We start from the raw sequence: 19,779 nt of genomic DNA on the forward strand, positions 1-19,779 counted from the left end.
GAGTCATGTTGATGGAAAGGAAAATCCAGCTGATTGTGCTTCACGTGGGTTATTTCCTGCAGAACTATTATCTCATCAAATGTGGTGGAATGGTCCTTCTTGGTTAAAGTGCAGTGAGATTGCCTTGTCTAAAAATATTCTTATAGATGAAGAGGCATTACCAGATGCACGTAAAACAGTCTCATTTGTAGTTTCTGAACCTGTACAGGAACTTGCTATTATTATCAAATATATGTTCATTTCCAAAGTTACAACGCATATTTGCTTGGATATTAAGATTCATATCGAATTCTAAAGTAGCAAATCTAGAAAGAAATACGTCTTTTTTATCTAGTAATGAAATTCGAGCTGCAACTTTCTGTATTGTCCGAATAATACAGCGATTTCATTTTTTAAAGAAATTCAATGTTTGGAGTTGGGAAAGGACTTACCTACAAACAGCAACCTCCTTAGCTTGTGTCCAATTTTAGATGACAACAAAGTGTTTGTAGGAGGAAGACTGAAAAATGCGCAACTATCAGAAAATGAAAAACATCCAATCTTATTACCTTCAAAACACAATCTGACAGAAATCATAATTAGACACTTTCATGTCAAATATCTGCATGCAGCACCAGAACTTCTTCTATCTTTAATTAGACAACTATTTTGGATCACAGCTGCTAGATCTGCTATCCGAAAAGTAGTAAGATCTTGTATCACGTGTTGCAAACTTAGAGCTAAAACTGCAAGTCAAATAATGGTTGATCTACCGGAATCTAGAGTAATACAATCGCGACCATTTCATCGAACTGGAATAGATTTTTCTGGACCGTTCATGATTAAACATCGTGCAGGACGTGGACAAAAATCATTTAAATATTACGTATGCTTATTTGTGTGTTTTGTAATCAAGGCAGTACATCTTAAAGTGGCAGAAGATTTGTCAACAAAGGCATTTTTAAGTGCATTGAAACGATTTATTGCAAGAAGAGGGAAACCATTTGAGATTTATAGTGACTGCGGTACTAACTTTAAAGGTGCAGACAAAGAAATCAGAAAATGTTTTTGCAATGTAAGCAAAATCAAGAAATTCACAAATTTTTGTCTTTAGAGGAAATAAAATGGATATTCAACCCGCCATCATCTCCCCATTTTGGTGGACTATGAGAATCGGCAGTAAAGTCAATGAAATTACATCTAAAAAGGACTGTTGGTGATACTGTGCTGACCTATCCGGAATTTCAGACCTTGATAGCGCAGGTTGAGGCTTGTCTCAATTCTAGGCCATTGTGTCCAACATCGGCTGATCGAAATGATTTAACTACATTAACACCTGGTCATTTCCTAATAGGAACGTCTTTAACAGCCATACCTGAACCAGACCTAAATTATAGTTCCTTCAATCACATTGACAGATGGCATGTGAGACAGTTTATTTTTCAGCACTTCTGGAAAAGATGGAGTCGAGAATACCTGTCTCAGCTTCAGCAAAGACCTAAATGGCAAAAAAGTCAAAACAATTTAGAAGTCAATGACTTAGTACTCATCAAAGAAGACAACCTTCCGCCTCTTAAATGGAGGTTAGGGAGAATAATTGCTGTTCATCCGGGCTCAGATCAAAGAGTCAGAGTTGCTAGTATTAAAACTGGTCATGGTGTCATAAAACGACCAGTCGTGAAATTGTGTCCTCTTCCTATTCAGACTAAAAACTATGAACTGCTTCGCATATAATATTTTGTATTATTATTTTTATGTTTATTTCTTATTACAGACTAAGAAGTTTCAAAATGCTCCAACTGTTGAAATCCCCTGGGATTTCAACGAGGGCCAGGATGTTTATGTGAGTATCGTTTGCTTCATTTTATTGTTGCAAACAGCGTAAATTTTTGTTTTTCTTCCTTTAGTTTTGAACTTTATGTGTGGCAACAAGATAATTGATTGATAGAATTGTGTTTGTGACAGCCATGTAGAATGGCTCGCTTATTTTGTATCAATTATTTCGCATCGCTGACATTTTATTTATAATTAGTGTAATGAAATAAAAGTAAAGGAATACAGTCCATTTGTTGATTGATTATTGTTTGTGAAACATATTAAGTAAAGAACAACGATCATGAACACGACTATTCATTATTGCAACTTTAATCACTTGTTCAGATGAATGTGAGACTTATGTAATTCTTTTTTTCACCTGTTCGATTTATGCTCTGGTTATTTTTTGGGCATAATTCGCAACTACCTAACCGTTCTTACAAGGGGTAGGGTTCTTGTTAATCCAGGCACCCTGGTGTTACACCATTTCTCTTCGTGTTCCGATGTTGCAGAATCATCTACAGCTCCATGTCAAGATTGTCGACACCCTGTGTCAGCTTTGAAAGATAAAATTAAACACTTCAAAATGTAAAATTGTACAGATTAGAATATACCGAAGATTTATGCGAACAAATTCTAAAATAAAAACCTAAAACGAAATCATTCCAGTTTCAGACTCTGTTAAATATCTAGGATTCATTCTTTATAGCCGTAAAAGCGCGTCTATACGCAGAGATAAGAGGTCGTATGAATTTTGTTCCCACATTTTGCTTCACGGTGAACGGAATATTCAGCCTTACAAGAGATTTTTTTGTATCTGCAGTTACAGCAAAGCACTAGGACTTCAGTAGTGTAAGTTTCATCATTATTCAGTGATTATTTAATTAATTTTCTAAGTATTACTGTTCCGGCTTGTGTTCCTGACCGTTGTTACTTTAACACAGTAACGCGGTTACCCGACCCTCCTTCCTTCTGCTGATAAGAAAAAGGAACTTTAGCATTCTCCCCTCCTCTCAGTCTCGGACACAGGCAGCGCAGGGGTGCGCTTGTAATCGAATACTACTCTAAATCCAACCCTTCCAAATTGTTTTTTTTTTTTTTTTTCTTCAAAACAAGAATGAAAAGATTGTCAACCGCCATCTTTGGCCACATAAGAGTAGTAATCATCCTACGACTGTCAGTGTATTTGATTTATTTTTATTAGTACTACACATCATTCTTGCCAAGTGCGTGTTTGCATTCAGCTCAAGCAGTATTTTCCTCTATTAGTGCTACAGTGCAATTCCTCATCAAGTTCATATCTGTGAAAGTGTGTACATTGCTTAATGCAATTTCTCATCCAAGTTCATATCTGTGAAAGTGTGTGCATTGCTTATTTTGAAAGAAATTTTAACGCTTACGAAGTATTTACCTCTTACATACCCCAGTCTGAACTAGTGCTATAGCACATACTCAATATATGTAAAGAAGATTTTTGAAATTTCATCATACATCTCCTTATTCATTATTAATACCGGAAGTTTGTGCATCGTGTTCTCGCAGTACGGTACATACTTTATCAGCAGTGTATGCGATTTGATTGTACATCTCCTCATTCAAGTTTAATGCTACGAAGAGCTCCAGTATTAATCATATTATTCAGTGCTTTGATTTAGTGCGTGTGAATATTATTCAGTACTTACTTAGTGCAGTGAAAAGTGCGTGTATTGTGCTCAAGTATTCATCTTTTCTTCATCAAGCGCGTAATTTTTATTCAGTGCTTACCGTGAGTGTGTGCATACGTTATTGCTCTTTCTTTTTCTTTTCTTTTTTTTTTTTTTTATCTTTTCTTTCATAGTGCTACAGCGCAAACTCAATATTTATGCAAGATAATTTATTTGTGAGATATCTTTATTCATCTCCTAATCAAATTTTCAGTGCTGTGAAAGTATAGTGTTTTTGCAGTTTTCTCATCTTATAGTGCTATAGTGCATACTTTACTGTCAGTTTATGTGATTTGATTGCGCATCTTCTCCTTCGAGTTTAGTCCTAGAAAGTGTGTGCATCGTGTTCTAATAGTCATTTTGTTATTATTCAGTGCTGTGTAATAGTGTGCGTGATTATCAGTCTGTGCTTACTTAGAACTGTTTAGTATATAAAGTTAAAATGTGTGCGTCACATTTTATATAAAACAAATATATATATATATTTTCCTCTTATAGTGCTACAGCCCATACTCAATATACAAGAAAGTCTATTAGCTTATGAGGTTTTATTATACATCACCTCATCCACTTTAGTGCCGTGAAAGTGCACACATTGTGTTCTCGCAACTATCTAATCTATTATTGCTACGGTACATGCTTAGTACTCTAGCCCAAGTGCATGCGATCTGATCGTGCATCTCCTCATTCAAGTTTAGCGTCGTAAAGTGTGTTCATTGTGTTCCGCTACCTTTCCTTACACTGCTATCGCGTAAACTGAGTATTCCTGGAATATTGCAGGTGCATGTGTATCCATCATTCATCTCATCATTCGTTTTTTATGCTCTGAAAGCATCTTCATTGTGTTCTCTTACTTACTATGCCTTCGGATACTCCCTCATCACCAGCCGCCACGGAGCATAATATTCAACATTCTCCCCCTTCTGTTAAAGGTGCTGCTAGCACATCGACACCTAACTCCAGGTTGGAAGCAATCAACCACATCTGTAACCAACTCCAGTTATTCATCTTACAATCAAAGGAATCTCGCAGACTAAACGCTTCTGAAAGAAAGCAATTTACATCTTTTGTGAACACCGTTCGCATAACGTTAACGGAACAAGAGGTTTATCTCGCCCAGCTACAGGGACAAGTCTTGGCTCTGCAACAACAGCAACTCGCACACAGTTTACAGCCATCTCACGAGAACCCTCAACATTCCGAGTCTTTTCAAGCAGTGGAATCCTCAGCCCCAGAAGAACAGTCCACAAAAGAATATTCCTTCACTGAGGTGACACGAAAGAAGCGGAAAACTTCTCCACCTTCAAGATCTTCTCCAGTTCTATCGGAGCACGTTCTATTATTAAGGTCAAAGAACTCCACACGGACACCCGAAGGGATTAAAGCTCAACTTTCGGCAGATTTGAAACCCTCCCAGCTAGGGATCACTTTAGTGCAGATTCGGACGACAAGGTCCAGAGAGCTTCTCATCCGGTGTCGAGAAAAAGCTCACCTGCTACGCCTGAAACAGGCAATCGAGGACAGGCCAGCACTACTAGAGACACTTGAATTTCGGGAGCCCAAGCCAAGAAGGGAAAGTGTAATTATTTTTGGAGTACCTGAGAATCTAGGAAAAGAAGATCTAACAGCAGCACTTGTAGACCAACTGCCCAATTTCAATCCCAGTGCTTTTAAAATACGAGCAAGCCGTTCCGGGCAAAGCGGAAGGAAAAACTGGGTGATAGACATAGACCCTAAGTCAGCAGAACACCTAGTTAAGCTAGGCCGTCTTTTATTGGGTTTTGAGTCTTGTCCCCTCCGTCCGTACATTAGGATCATACGCTGTTACAACTGCCAGGAGTTCGGTCACTATAGCAGGAACTGTAAAAACGCTCCAGTTTGCGCGAAGTGTGGTAACAGCCACCCGACGCAGGAGTGTAGCTCGGAAAAAGTGAGTTGCACTAATTGCTGCAGTAGTAATTCTGAAAAGGGGACCTCTTTCAGCACAGATCACCCAGCTACTTCAAGTTCCTGCCCAGTGTATGGAGCCCATTTCGAGAGTCTGAGAAGGACCATTGCAAAGAACTAAACCAAGATGACACTAAAAAAACATATAGCAGGTCTTCGACTTTTACAGTGTAACTTGCAGAAGTGCTATGCAGCAACCATAAATACGCTGCAAGTAATGACACATACTGCTGCCAATGTCGGAATCTTCCAAGAGCCATACGTTTACAACGGAGTGATTCCTAGTGTTCCAACACACAGCAGAACGTTTCTCTCAAAGAATCAGCTAGCTGCGATTATTTACAGTGGCCCTCTCTCCCCTCTCCTAATGAAAATCACAGAGCATACAGTCTCCATCAGACTAGACACTAGTAATTGCAGCATTGATATTATTGCTGTGTATCTACCCCCGAGCGAAGATATTACCTCTCTGTTAGATGAACTTAATTCTAACCTTCTAACTGGGGCATCACACTGTATCATAGCAGGAGACTTTAATGCCACCAGTCAACTATGGGGTGCTGACTCGGAGAACCGAAGGGGAATTGCGGTACTCGAATTCTTGGACAGTAAGCATTTCATTGTCATCAACGCTCAGGACTCACCGCCTACCTTCTGAAACATCTAGAGCTCGAGGGTGGCCAGATCTAACAATATCAACTCCCAATACAACTCCGTACATACAAGATTGGACAGTGAGTGACCTGCCGTCACTCAGTGATCACAAAATTATTACTTACAGGCTGGATACTCCTATAGACTACATAATAAAGAAAAGATTCAAAACGGCATTTGGAGGACATTCCGTTTTACGGGAACACATTCGAGCGCACGTAGAGAAATTTATCAAAGATTTCAACAACTGCCAGGACAGAAACTCCTTAGATAATCTCTACGACTTACTAGTTACAAAAATAGTGCAAGCCGCCCACAAAGCATATCGTTTGAAATCTGTAAAGGCAAAACACTCGATATCCTGGTGGTCACCAGAGCTTAACACAGAGAGGAGCAGAGTTCGAGCACTTCGCAGAAAAGCACAATCCACGGTAGATCCATATCTACGGCAACTCAAAATGATAACATACAATAAAGCCAGAGCTTTATATAAAAGAAAAATTAAAGAGGCCAAGTTAATCTCATGGAGAACTTACTGTAGTAATGTCACTAAAGCCTTTGGACCTACTCAAAAGATAACATGTAACAAGGTGTTTCGTCCTACGACCCTTTCGCCTATGGTGAATAGCACTGCCTCATCCAACATCGAAGTAATCAGTGAGATCATAAATGCAGTTTTTCCTGATGATGATGAAGAGGATGTCTTAGAGGAGCAAGAGGAAGCGAGAAAAACCTACAGTATGAAATTTCGCCAAGTTACCAGAAGAGACGAACTCCCTCCTACGCAAATGGAAGTGGATAACATCATACGTACTCTGGCACCCAAAAAAGCTCCAGGTCCGGATGGAATTGATAATATCATCATTAGAGAGATACACCGGGAATTCCCAAAACTATCCCTAGAGGTCATTTCAGCTTGCTGGAAGCATCAGTACTTTCCTAAAAATATGAAGTTGGCAGAAGTGGCGTTATTCCTAAAATCAGGCAAAACTCCGGCAGAACCTACATCTTACAGCCCAGTCTGTCTACTGCCAGCGCTCGGTAAGGTATTGGAAAGAGTAATTCTTTACAGATTGGACTTCTTCCTGCAAAGGAACAACGCTCTGCATCCCAACCAATATGAATTCCGAATGGGCAACTCAACTGAACATGCCATAAAAGACTTAATGGCCACTATCAAACAGAACAAGGATAACAATTTGCACTCACTGGCAATAGCCATTGACATCAAGGGAGCCTTTGACTCCCTTTGGTGGCCAGACGTAATAAATTTGCTGCACAACATGGCGTGCCCAACAGCCATTATTACCATCCTTCGCTCGTACCTTCAAGATCGAAGTGTACAAGTAACATCAGACAGCGGCATTTATGTCAAAAATGTCTTTAGAGGATGCCCACAGGGGTCATGTCTTGGACCAACACTGTGGAATATAGTGGCAAACTCGGCATTTCGTCAGTTTGAGAGCGTAGAATATGCTCGAATCATAGCCTATGCGGACGATTTTATGCTAGTTGTGGCAGGAAGGAGTAACCTCGAAATGAGATCTCAATACTGTCTTGATCTGTTCTCCCAATGGGCCAGAGCACATAAGCTTCAGATTTCGGCAGAGAAAACTAAAGCTTTGCTCATAGGACGCAGCAGGCAGCTAAGACGCAACCCAAGCATTAAACTCCATGGGATACCGGTAAAATGTTTCCCCCAATTGAAATATCTTGGGCTATTACTCGACAACAGACTTTCTTGGATGCCACATGTCAGGAATCTTAAGACTCGAATTAGCATCCTAAGCAACAACATGAGACGCATGACTTCACATAAATGGGGTATCTCATCTAAGCTACTAAAAATTTGGCATAGAACCATTACAGAAAGAGTAATAACTTATGGAGCAGCAATCTGGGGTGGCGAACTTACCTCTCATATGAAAAGATCCCTGCTCTCTATTCAGAGACAGCAGCTACTTCAAGTATGCAGGGCCTACCGTACCACGTCAACACTAGCCCTACAACAACTAGCAGGAATTCCTCCCCTAGATTTGATAGTAGAAAGGGAGGCAGCTATCGTAAGGGTTACCAGGCTGGGTCAAACTTCAACACTCTGGGGTCCTAGTTATCACCACTCGGACTACGAGGAGCAAAACAACTGCAATAACTTTCATCCAGCAGCTTTTAATCTCTCTGACGGTATCAGTATAAACGATCAACCAATTCAGAGGTACAGTAATAACCTTTTCACAGATGGCTCCAAAACTGAGAACGGCACGGGCAGCGCCTTCTATAGACTAGAAAATGGAGTTGTAACATTCGAGTGGAAAAGGAAATTAGGCTTGAACAACTCGGTATACCAAGCAGAGCTTCTAGCTATCAGTGCTGCAATTAGATATGCGAACACGTGTCAACAGGAGAAATTCTCCATACTCAGTGATTCTGCATCAAGTCTAACGGCTATCGCAAGTCAAAACAGCCGTAGTCCATTGGTATACAGAATTCAGAAACAGCTTCTGACAATGCCTATTTCGCAAAGACCCACTTTAAAATGGGTTCCCGCTCACACAGGGATTCAAGGCAATGAAGCCGCTGACCTACTGGCCAAGCAGGCAGCCAACTGTACGGATATATTAGAAAGACCAACTAAACTTCCTTGGTCTCATATTAAGCGAACAACTTTGACAAGTCTGCTACAAAATTGGCAAAGTAGATGGACAGAGGCAGAGGTAGGACGAAGGACATTTCGCTTACTGCCAAAAGTTAACATGGAAATAAAGACCCACTGTGCTAGCCTAACACAGTTCTTGACAGGTCATGGACCATTCCCAGTATACCTGAACAGATTCAGACTTAGAAATACTCCTTTCTGCGAATGCGGAGAGGAAGGCGACACGGACCATTATTACTTCCATTGTGTACATACAAGAACCTGGCACTTGAAGAAACCAGCGGACTGTGCCTGGGCAATGTGGACGACTAACACACTCAAAAACAGAATAGCCCTTGATAAAATAGAGAAAATATCAGAACACTGCCTAAGCAGAAACAACCGTGGATAATATTATAATGTTTCAAAAGTTCAGAACTTAAAGCAGATAACCAGAATAACTCTTAGTGCCTTGCAGTTAACAATATGTAAAAACTGTTATTAGTTTATAATATTCAACCTTGTTACTCTGGAGTCTTCCCCGCCGTGATGGTATATAATTCCGTTTGGTTCATGTCCGTGGCCGGAAGCCATCATAGCGGTGCACTCACTCACTCTTTATAGCCGTCTCACTGATAAATGTCAAGTCGTTGACCCAGTAAATCAAGTTAACTAAGCAAACAGAGCTTTTATGGCATTATACAGTTTAATAGACAAATCAAATCTCAGCACCAAAATAAAAAGAATGTTATACCTAACCTTAATTAGATTATTACATGCAGCCTGTGCTTGAGCCACTGCCATAAAATCTGAAAGAAGAAATATTGAAATTTTACAAAACAGAATACTTCGAGCAATGGTAAATGCCCCATGGTTCGTGCGGAACTCAGTAATACATTCAAACTTAAAGTTCAACCCCATTCAAGAACAAATTCTAATAGAAGCCCATTTAATTTCTTCGAAAAAAATGAAGGATTCATTTTATAATACTCTAAGAGAAATATTTAATTATGATCCTACATTGGAGAGCGTAGTGAAAAGATCAATGTCTCTTCACCACAATTCTAAGTGGTAAGTATTTCAATGACAAAGCGTTACGGACTTTGTTTCCTGGCAAAGCAGGAATTGGACTTTACTTTAAAGTTTTATGCTTATTTCAAATTTTACTATTTACTATTTGCATCATTTATTTATTGTACTTCTGGCAAAGCTTATGGATTTTGTGCCTGGTAAAGTAGGCTTATACACTCTACTCATTATTACAGTTACAAATGTAATTAATTAATCTTATTATTGTGCTACTTAAAATTCACTAGGCCTCCATAGCATCTTCAATCCTAATTCGCCACTTCGCACCATGTAATTAAAGGGACAATCAATAGCATTAATTCGAATTTTCTCAGTTTTACATTCAAGTTATTTCGTAAGTTCACGCTAAAAATAATTACAAGAATTATTTTTATCTAAATGAAATCCAAGATTTATTTTAAACACTTAGAATTTACGCAAAGTGCAGTCCCCCTCGTTTATTGCATCTTCTGAGATTATGAACTAAAACCCCTTGACTTCAAATTTTCCATTTTAGTCTTCTGGGGAGCGGTTCCTGTCCATGAAACTTACCTTGCGAGTTTCACGGGGACCTGCGCATTTTAAGCGTCGGACCGCATAGTTACATAGTTCTCCCGTGTGGCCGTAACGCTGGCACCTGTGGCATTGCACAGGTCCAGGTTTTTTTTTTTTATAAGGCCTTACAAGAATATCTAATCCTCTCGATTTTTCAAGTTTGCAGATTTTCTTTCCTGCTTCATTTTTCTTATTTCAACAAGAAATAGGGGCAATTTAACTACTTGTCCGTCTCTATAACTTCGCTAACAGAGATTTCGAGTTCTTTTAATTCTTTCTCGATTTCTTCTGGTTTTGTTAAATGCGGGGTGATCTTTTTAATTATAACTTTAATCGGCTTTTTCGAGTTTACTTAAGTATGAAAGAGTACAGCTTCCTTCTGAAACATGGCCGTTATTGCGCGGTAATCGTCTGAAGATTTTGTACGAATCGTTAATGTGTCTCCTATCATTCCGCCTTTATAGTTTTTAATTTTTAAGGTATCCTCAATTCTTTCTTTTAATTTTCCCCAATCGCGAGTAAATTCGCAAAGTACGATAGGGAGAATATGCGTGGCTGTCTTTTTAGGGGTTTTGAATTCTCCCTCTTCTGTGCTATCCATGTTATCACCATCTTGTAATTCCGCGAATTTATTTTTCTGCGGTGATTCGTTTATTTCACTTTCCGATCGCTTTCTTTTTAGCGTGTTTCTTGGGGAAATAAAACCCTCTTCATCAACTATCTTTTTCTTTTTGTTTTTTGAATTAACTCGTTTAATTTTAATATTTTCCTGATTCGGATCATTCATTGTGCTAGTGCTTTCTTGATTTTTGGCTTTAAGTTGAAAATCATTAAGTTTGGTAGTTATCTCAGGAATTCTCTCAGTAACCTGCAGAGCTTTTAAACCTGAAGTAATCAGCTGCTCGCGTTCTTTAACAAGGTCATACAAATAACTAAGCTCTGTCGGCGATAAATTCTTTCCGCCTAAGTTTCCTAAGTTTCCTAAACACTTTCTCAATTCTTCTTCCTCCATAATACTAACGGCTGCTATTTTATACTAAGGTGCTGGCTGCATCCCGATAGTCTCTAATCCCCAGTCTGCCTTTAAAAGGTGGAGAAATATTTAAGGTATTTTCTCCTTCCTTTCGTCGTGCCTTCGTGGTGAAACTGGAAGCACGCTCAATGCGTATTGGTGAGGTCGGGAGTTTGGAAACCGTGAAGGACATTGTACATTTTTCACATTCCAACGTGGATATAACCTAATGACTCCACAAATTAAAGTCCCTGTTTTCTATTCAAATTTGTCTGTCAGCTGGAAGAAATTCTCTTTCAGACTTTCAATAATTAAGTCGTTTAACACAAATTAATTCGTTCTGACTAATTTAAATATTATGTTGCTACCCGGACAAGCTTGTTTTAGTAAAACATTATTATAAATTATAAATCACAATTATTTATTTACTTTAACTAATAAATGTTACGGAAATTAAGTACTGGTGTAAGACGTAATGATCAAATCTTGTTAACTTTTTAGATGATCTCGTGAGGATTTAAATCGAAAAGCATTTGAGATTTGGAAAGTAGAAAATTTGACTTTTAGAAACGACTGTTATCACTATAATTTTAGATTATCAATTTCTATTCAGATAGCATTATGAATGTAATGAAACGGGAAATCAGTCATAACTGAAGCTTCACCTGTAAATCAAAGCGCCATATTTATTCTATCAGATCTTAAGTTATTTATCACTAATTTCACGATTCATTTTTTGGATGTGAATAGAATTTTTTCGTGCTAAAACAATTTAACAGAAAAATTCAATGTCAAAATGAAAGAATCAGGTCTAATTTTTTGTTAAGTATGTTGCTTAGGAGAAGCCGCTTTTTCTCAGCTTTGCCTAGTTCCCTAAAGTTCGTAAATAAAGACTTTGTGTTGCGTAGACTATCTTTAAGAACTAGAAGGTATACCAGAAAGGGAATTAATTATACTAACTTTGTACCAGGAAATGCGACATCCGACAAGTAATAAAAACAAAATGCCTTTATTTACATTAGCTTTCGATAAAAAATTTAACAAAACAGTTTTAGCATGTGCACATTTATAGCTAGATAAATATATGTTAAAGTAATGAACGTAATTATTAACAGCTCATTTGACCCATTAACGAAATTTTTTAACGTTAAAAAGGCATATTTATTAATCTAGCACCTAAATAAAATTTATGTTATTACAAACTGTATTTTTAAATCTATTGAAACCACTTTAAATTTCACAAATCTATTTACTTCTTACTTAACTTAATTTGAAAGCTGTATTTCTGTTTCCGAAAATGAATTAACTTTAGAAAGTGATGCTGATGAAAATATAGTTGTTGCAAATTTAACCAAACAAAGTATAGGAAGTATTATATATTCTACGTTTTTTTTTTTTTTTTAAAATAGCAAATTTGGTTCTGAATTGTTCTATTGTAACAAAAAAGAAATCTGATGCATTTCACTTTTGAAAGTTTAGATGATTACTTTTGATGATTAGAAAAAAAAAAGTCTGAATGTTTTCAGATTTTAACGGTTCACCCAAAAGGCTTTGTTAAGATTTTAAAGCTCTCGTTGAGCTCGCAATCTACCAGTCTGCTCTCTCCAACTAAACCCCCCTTTTTTTTTTTTAAAAGTTTTATCATTAAGCATCTTTTTCTACTAACTTACGCCGCATTCAGTTATCAAATAAAACCGAATTTTTTTAAAGTAGCATATGTTTAGAATTCCCGATGCTGTGTCAAATTGTCGACATAAATATATTTATAATTTCTCAACCTTTTCTCAGTTCATCATATCAATATTTAGTTTTCTTAGTGAGATAGCTAATTTTTTTAAAAATTATTAATTTTTTATGTGCTAACTTTATTTAATACCACGTTCATCTCACATAAAATTCAATTCAACAGCAAAACCACAAAATATTTGAAAACAGCATCTTATTATAATTTCCGATAAAGTGTTAGAGTTTCCATAATATTTTTCTATTCGCTATATTATTTCTTCAAAAACAAGCCGCTTGCGCGGTCTGCGTTTAAAATAGGTATCATAAAAAAGAAAGCGTATATAATGATTTTAATGAGTCTAGCATTATTTCATAAAAATATTGAATATTTCTAGTTAAACATCGCATAATTATAATACGCGTTTATTTAAATCAATCAGATTAAAATATACAAAGAAATATTCTTAAGAACTGTGGTTATTGCTTTTAAATTGCTTAGTTTCCAGATTAAATTTGAAAGTACCTTAGGTTTTGCTGACTTTCAATAAGCTGGCTCGTTGATGATATAAGTATTTTATTTCCGGCCGTGGAAACACGCTGATTTCATAGAGCCGAGTTTGTTAATTAAACTTGAAAGATAAGTACGCTGCTCAAAACAGTTAGGGGATATTATGATTTTGGATATAAACTGCGGAAGAGGAAATGCTTTGGCAAGTGATACATAATGTAAAAGTGTTGTAAGATATGAGAAAAGAAAAAGAAGCAACGAACAAGGAATAATAGTATTTTATTGACGATATTTGTCAGTAAACCGAAAACGCATAATTTGTGTATGCTGTATAAACAAACGAAAAATGTAAATTTTCGGATACAGGGGAGTTTCAATAATAGGTACGGTTTTCCCCGACCGAAAGCAATGTCGCATACCTATGATGCATGGATTCAATGAGGTTATCAATGAAGGACTGGAGTATTCACTCCCACTCTTGTGGAAGACAACTTTCAAACTGCGATATTGTTTTTGGAAGTGAAAAATGACTAGCAACGCTTTCTCCTAGGATGTCCCAAACATGTTCTATTGAGTTCATATTTGAGAAACATACTGGCCAATCCATTCAACAGATTCCTTTGTCGAAAAGGAAACTGTCCACAACTGAGCACGATGTGGCCTGGCATTAACATCAATGAGAATGAATTCATCCCCTATTGCTGCAGTGTAAATGACCATAACAGGTCTGAGGATCGCTGAGTCGTTAGTGCTCCATTCCTGGTAATGTGCAGGTCGGTGCGGCCATTGATAGAAATACAGGCCCAGTCCATGACTCAGCCTCCTCCAAATCGAACACTTTCATGCACAAGTGTAGGAGTATCTTGTGTACCAAGTTCTCTCCAGATGAAAATGCACATATTGTTAAGTTATGTACTAAAGTGGGACTCGTCTGGAAAGAGCACGTTGCTCCACTCATCTGAGATGCTCCTGTGCCCAGTTTCTGCGAGCAGCATGGTAGTCCTATGTCAACAAAACACAAACTATAGGTCTGCGAGTATACGAACCCACATGATGGAGTCGGTTTGGAAGAGTTTGAATCGAAACTCTGTTATCAGTAGCCCTTTGAAGGTGCTGTTGCAAGAAAGTGAAATTCATAGTGTGGTTTCTTCCAGTCGTTAGAGTTAAATACCGACTCTCATTTCGTGTTCTTCCAGGCGTACGATTTCGTCGTTATTTTTAACGAACATTTCCCATTCCCCAAAACTGATTCCATAGTCTGTAAATGACACTGAGAAACTCCTAACGCTTCCGCTACAACGGACTGCATTTAACTCGCCTCTAAATGACCGATGGCTTTCTAGGCTACTGATTCAGCTGTTACAAAACAGCTGTTACCGAAGTCATTTTGCTGAAAGATCGTATTCACTGTTACAAAACATTCAAGGCGTGTTAATTATGGTTATTTCATACCGAACTTACAATATCCTCTAATTCTTTTGAGCAGTGTATCTTCAGTTTTTTTTTTTTTTTTTTTTTCATGTCTCATGTGCTGGAAATAATAGTGTTGCCACTGCTCACTTTCAAATTGTTGAATTTGTTAATGAAAAATTCAATAAAGGTTTACAAAATGTGAAATAAATAATAAACCACATTCGACACTGAAAATTCGGGTTTGCAGATGCATATGTTAGGGTGGAAAATTACGTTATTCAAAATTTGATGTCTGTAAGTGCCACCAGTTTTCAAAGTGCGAGGAACATACATACATACATATTCTTCATTATTTAATTTTTAAAGAAAAATAAGACGCGGCGATAATATTTGGTAGTGGCAATTTGAAAAGTGATCCATCGTTTACGGTGAGCCCACGTAAAACACCATTTCGAGACTAATAGCCTTTTTTGGTTTAAAAAAATGGTTATTTCGCGTAACTAATGCGTGTTTACGATTAAAAAATTTTTAAACTTGCAGCTGCATTCCTTTATTTTTACTCCTTGAAAATGTGACAAATAATTTGTTTCAGATCTATGTTATAAAAATATCACAAATAGTATCTTTTCTTGTACCATATCTTTAAAATCACACAGCCTATGGCAATTTTTTTTTAAGCTTTTACAAGCTAAAATTGAAAATTTTGTCACATAGCAATATTGGGAAACCCGAAGTTTATATACGTTATTAGATACTGTATTTTCCAGCGTATAATGCGCAGCATCTATAATTTCAAGCTACATTTTTTAATTTTAGGTATATTCGCCATATAACGCGCACCCAATTCCTCCCGAGGAAACCTAAAAGATACATGTGCAATATTCTAATCTTTTGAGGTTTACCATTGTTCCATTGTTTTTATTCAAACAATGGTAAACCTCACTGACAAGCGATAAGAAAAAAAAAAAAAAAAAAAAAAGAAGAAGAAAAAGAAAGAAGAAGAGGAAGAGGTGTAAATAATAATACTTCCGGGGTGGGGGAGGCTGCTGAAGCATTTTAAATGTATTTGTGAAATTTGCAATGCGTAGTAACTAAACAAGTAAGGAGTATTCTCCTCGATAATGTTTTAACATGAACATGCGAACTTTGTAATGTTACCATTGCTATAGATAATATTCATAACTGCAGTACAATAGATTTCAAGACAAAAATTTATTAAGAAACATAAAATTTTATGTATTCTGCAGTTTATTTTCTAGTGTGTTTTTAACGCTAGTGTATTTTTACAGTGACTCTATGTAGAGCTTCATTTAAAGCTTCTCATTCTTAAGATAGGTTAAATTACATTTGCAAAATTGCTTTTTGCTTTATTATTTTATCAATGTGTGCTATTAAATTAATAAATCTGGTTATTAACTTTTAATCGATATCAACACTATTAATAACTCCGGTGATCGGATATGTAATGATAATTAGGCTGGTGTGGGAGTGGTGTTGGAACACCAGGGTGCCTGGGCCGAAGGCCCTACCCCTGATCGAACAAGAGATTGAGCTTTTCTTAATCATGTCAGAAATAAACAGATAAATAATTTGTAGCATAATTTAATTTAGATACATGAACTTTGCTCTATAAGTTTGCCTAAACTTAATTCAAAAGTTATAGATTCATAAGAATTTGTACTAAACTGGGTAAGTATTAACAAAATATGCTCGGTCCAAAACTCGATAGACAGTAAAATGAAGCATCGGATTACCAATCCGCTACTAAACCGATGGCCGAAAAGTGATCCATCGGCAAGTTTAACGGAATTATCCCAGGAATGTGGTTCATGATAGAATTAAAGAGGAAAAAAGTGCCTCAGTGCCTTACCGTATATACTCATGCGAATACTCGGTTAATTCTGTCGCATCTACTGTCGAGGTGTAGCTAATAATAAAATTAATATTTCATTAAATATTAAACTTTTATATAAACTAAAGCAATATAATTCCTTGAATCTAAAAAATAATGCAACTGCCCTAAATCAAATTTGTTCAGTCCTCATTAAACTTCTTCTTAATATATTCTCTAAAATTATAATCTTGGTTTCAGTCGAACTCAAAATTCAGATGAAATGTTCTGTCGAATGAAAATCATTTTTAGTAAAACGGATATGCATACGACAATGGAAGAATTAAAAGTAAAATGTAAGAAACGTAAACATTACTCGCTTCCAAAATGAATTTTACTGAATTAAATTAAAAATTTATGTTATTTTCTAAATACATAAAAAGAGCTGTAAATATGATTAAATTGTATTATGTTTCTCGACTGATTCAAAGCTTTTAATAGCAGCTACGAAGCAAACATTTGCAATTGCTTTACACTTTTGCACTAAAATACATTCTGCCTTGTAAAGTCATATTTTAAATAAAATAAAATCTTAATATATACTGTTTATTATTAGCTGTTTATCGATTTGCCTTGCAAGCAAGGTAATATTTTCCTTTTATAAATATACTTTAATGAGAGTGGAATCAATTTTTGTAATCAAATACGAAAATATATATCTGGATGTAAATATTTATTAATGTACATAATACAACTTTTATAAAACTTGACTCTAAATAATTAAAGCTATCATTATATGTACCAAAAAATTGGTATTAATGACTTTTGTATTAGGACTCGGACCCAAATTTGAATTTGCGTTTTGAATCTACCCAATTCGAACTCGTTATCTTACAATGCTGAATCTTACAATAAAAAGAATAAAAATATAATATATATATGTAAGAATATAAAGCATTTGTCTTGCAGTGCTGCATTACATGATCCATGCATGGTCATTTCAATTCTACTACATAATCGTGCATTCCATACTTGATCCTCGAAATTATTCTTATTCATAAAGAAATAAAAAAGAATATCTAGATGGAAGAAAAGTTGTATATTTGTTTTATCTTAGATATTTATATTATACCTACATCTTCTTTTCTGTATTTTGCTATTGATTAGTAATTTTGCTTCAGGCAGATAAAAATTTATTGAAAAACAATGAATAAATAAGAGTAATATCTTTTATTTTGAAACCTTTACTTTAAATCTCGTCAGCGGCCAAGCGGTAAAATTGCTGAACATATGGTCGACGCGAGTTCAAATCCCATCGAACTGATTGGTTTTAGAGCAGTTTTCGTAATTTTCGTGTGGTTAACGTGAATACGAGACAGCTACCCTTATAAAGCCTTCCTCTGAAGCAGATAAATCGTCAAGTGTTTAACCATAATTAGAATAGTTAATGCCTTATATTAAATTAAAAATTAAATATAATAAAATATTTTCGAATATCAATGTAATTTACAGTCATTTTAATTTGAATAAATCGAAAGAACTTACGTGTTTGCCATTGCTGTCGCAAATAAAGAACAGGCTCTCTTATACTTGAAAAGCATGACTTCAAATTTTCATCCTGATTTTCTTCTTTCTGTTTTCCGATGAAATTTTCGCGACAACTAAGTTTTGAAGATAAGCAGTTTCGGCCCATTCTTTCCTTCTTTGGGATATATCGATTATTACAGGTTGATTGCAGAGGAATTACTTCACTAAGATAAAATAATTTTTGTTCTCATCGTCTTTCTACGTTTATTTCAGTTAGTTTTCTGTTCAGATATTTTCAATTAGTTTTGACTAAAATAGCTGTCCAAATATGATAACTTAATTAGCATGCCTTTCCCAGTTATATTTTGAAAAAATTTTTTATGTATGGTACATAATTTTCCGTACACTTTGTTGAACGAAATTGAACAATGTATGAATAATGCTTTGAGGTTTTAACCAAACAAACAGACTTGATCTGTACTACAGTTCTTCTTCTCCGTTTAAAAATTTCTAAATAATCCACAATATCATTATCATGTAAGAATTAAAACAGTTTTTTGAATTTTACCAGGTGCTCCTCTAGCTGGTAAATCGGAACTTCAGAACAGAAAAGAAGAACACTTTTAAAAACATTAAAACATTTTAGAAAACAATTTTCTTCTTCGTAGTTACAGCTCGAATCAAATATCTTTCTACGATGAGAAATAATCTTTCGTTTGACATTCTGAAATTTCCTGGACTGTAAACTTTTTTCTTAGTCCATCGCCGCTGCAAATATGATTTCGAAACCGAAACTTCTCCAGCGAGATATTAGTGTCGTTTTGGGCACGTGAACAGCGTGAGACGCCATGCGGCGCGGAAGTGAGGAAAGGAGTATTTAAAAAAGTGGCTGTGTGTTTTAGTGTTTTGTATCTGGGATATGACGATGAAATGACCTACATTTTGAAGGCGCTGTGCAAGAAATAAGGGAAAAGCTTTCTCCGATGCCCTCGGGTGGTTGATTTTAATGCCCTGAGATGTAGATTTTTGAGTTTTGTCTGAGTTAACGGGAACAAACATATTCTGTGTTGACAATCCAATTGTTTAAATAACAACTAAAAAAAAATAGGGTGGGCGAAGAGAAATTTTGCTACATATAACATTAAAAATATTTTATCGATTAAAATATTAATGCAGATATTTGTAAAATATATTATTTAGATATATATCATAAGTTTGTAGAGTCCTCTTGGATATAACTCCTGTGTGAGAACTGTAAGAGTAGTAAATGCACAGAAGAAAGGTTAAAAGTACCCTTTCTTAACTTTTTTCAAAATTTACAATGCGTCAGCTCGACGCTAACAAACTACGCCTCTGCTTGGGCGGTGACTGAAATTAAAGATCTAACTAAAGATTTAAGATATGTAC

The 19,779-nt window shown here is 36.1% G+C and overlaps 1 protein-coding gene across 3 annotated transcripts in view; it reads right to left on the bottom strand.

Moving 5' to 3' along the window:
• Window positions 1-19,262, bottom strand: part of LOC118196918 (lysophosphatidylserine lipase ABHD12-like) — a 104,200-nt gene extending 84,938 nt beyond the window's left edge. The window contains exon 1 of one of the 3 annotated variants that reach the window (XM_085817056.1): window positions 18,391-19,262. In XM_085817056.1, the coding sequence (XP_085673182.1) occupies window positions 18,391-18,538 (148 nt within the window). In that variant the 5' untranslated portion in view covers window positions 18,539-19,262. The remainder of the gene's footprint in view (window positions 1-18,390) is intronic. The other 2 variants (XM_085817055.1, XM_085817057.1) reach the window with 2 other exon arrangements.
• Between the last annotated feature and the right edge of the window lie 517 nt (window positions 19,263-19,779).

This window comes from Stegodyphus dumicola, chromosome 5, assembly GCF_044657685.1.
Source record: "Stegodyphus dumicola isolate Sdum_Otavi_A_Nest chromosome 5, ASM4465768v1".
NCBI classification, from domain to species: domain Eukaryota; kingdom Metazoa; phylum Arthropoda; class Arachnida; order Araneae; family Eresidae; genus Stegodyphus; species Stegodyphus dumicola.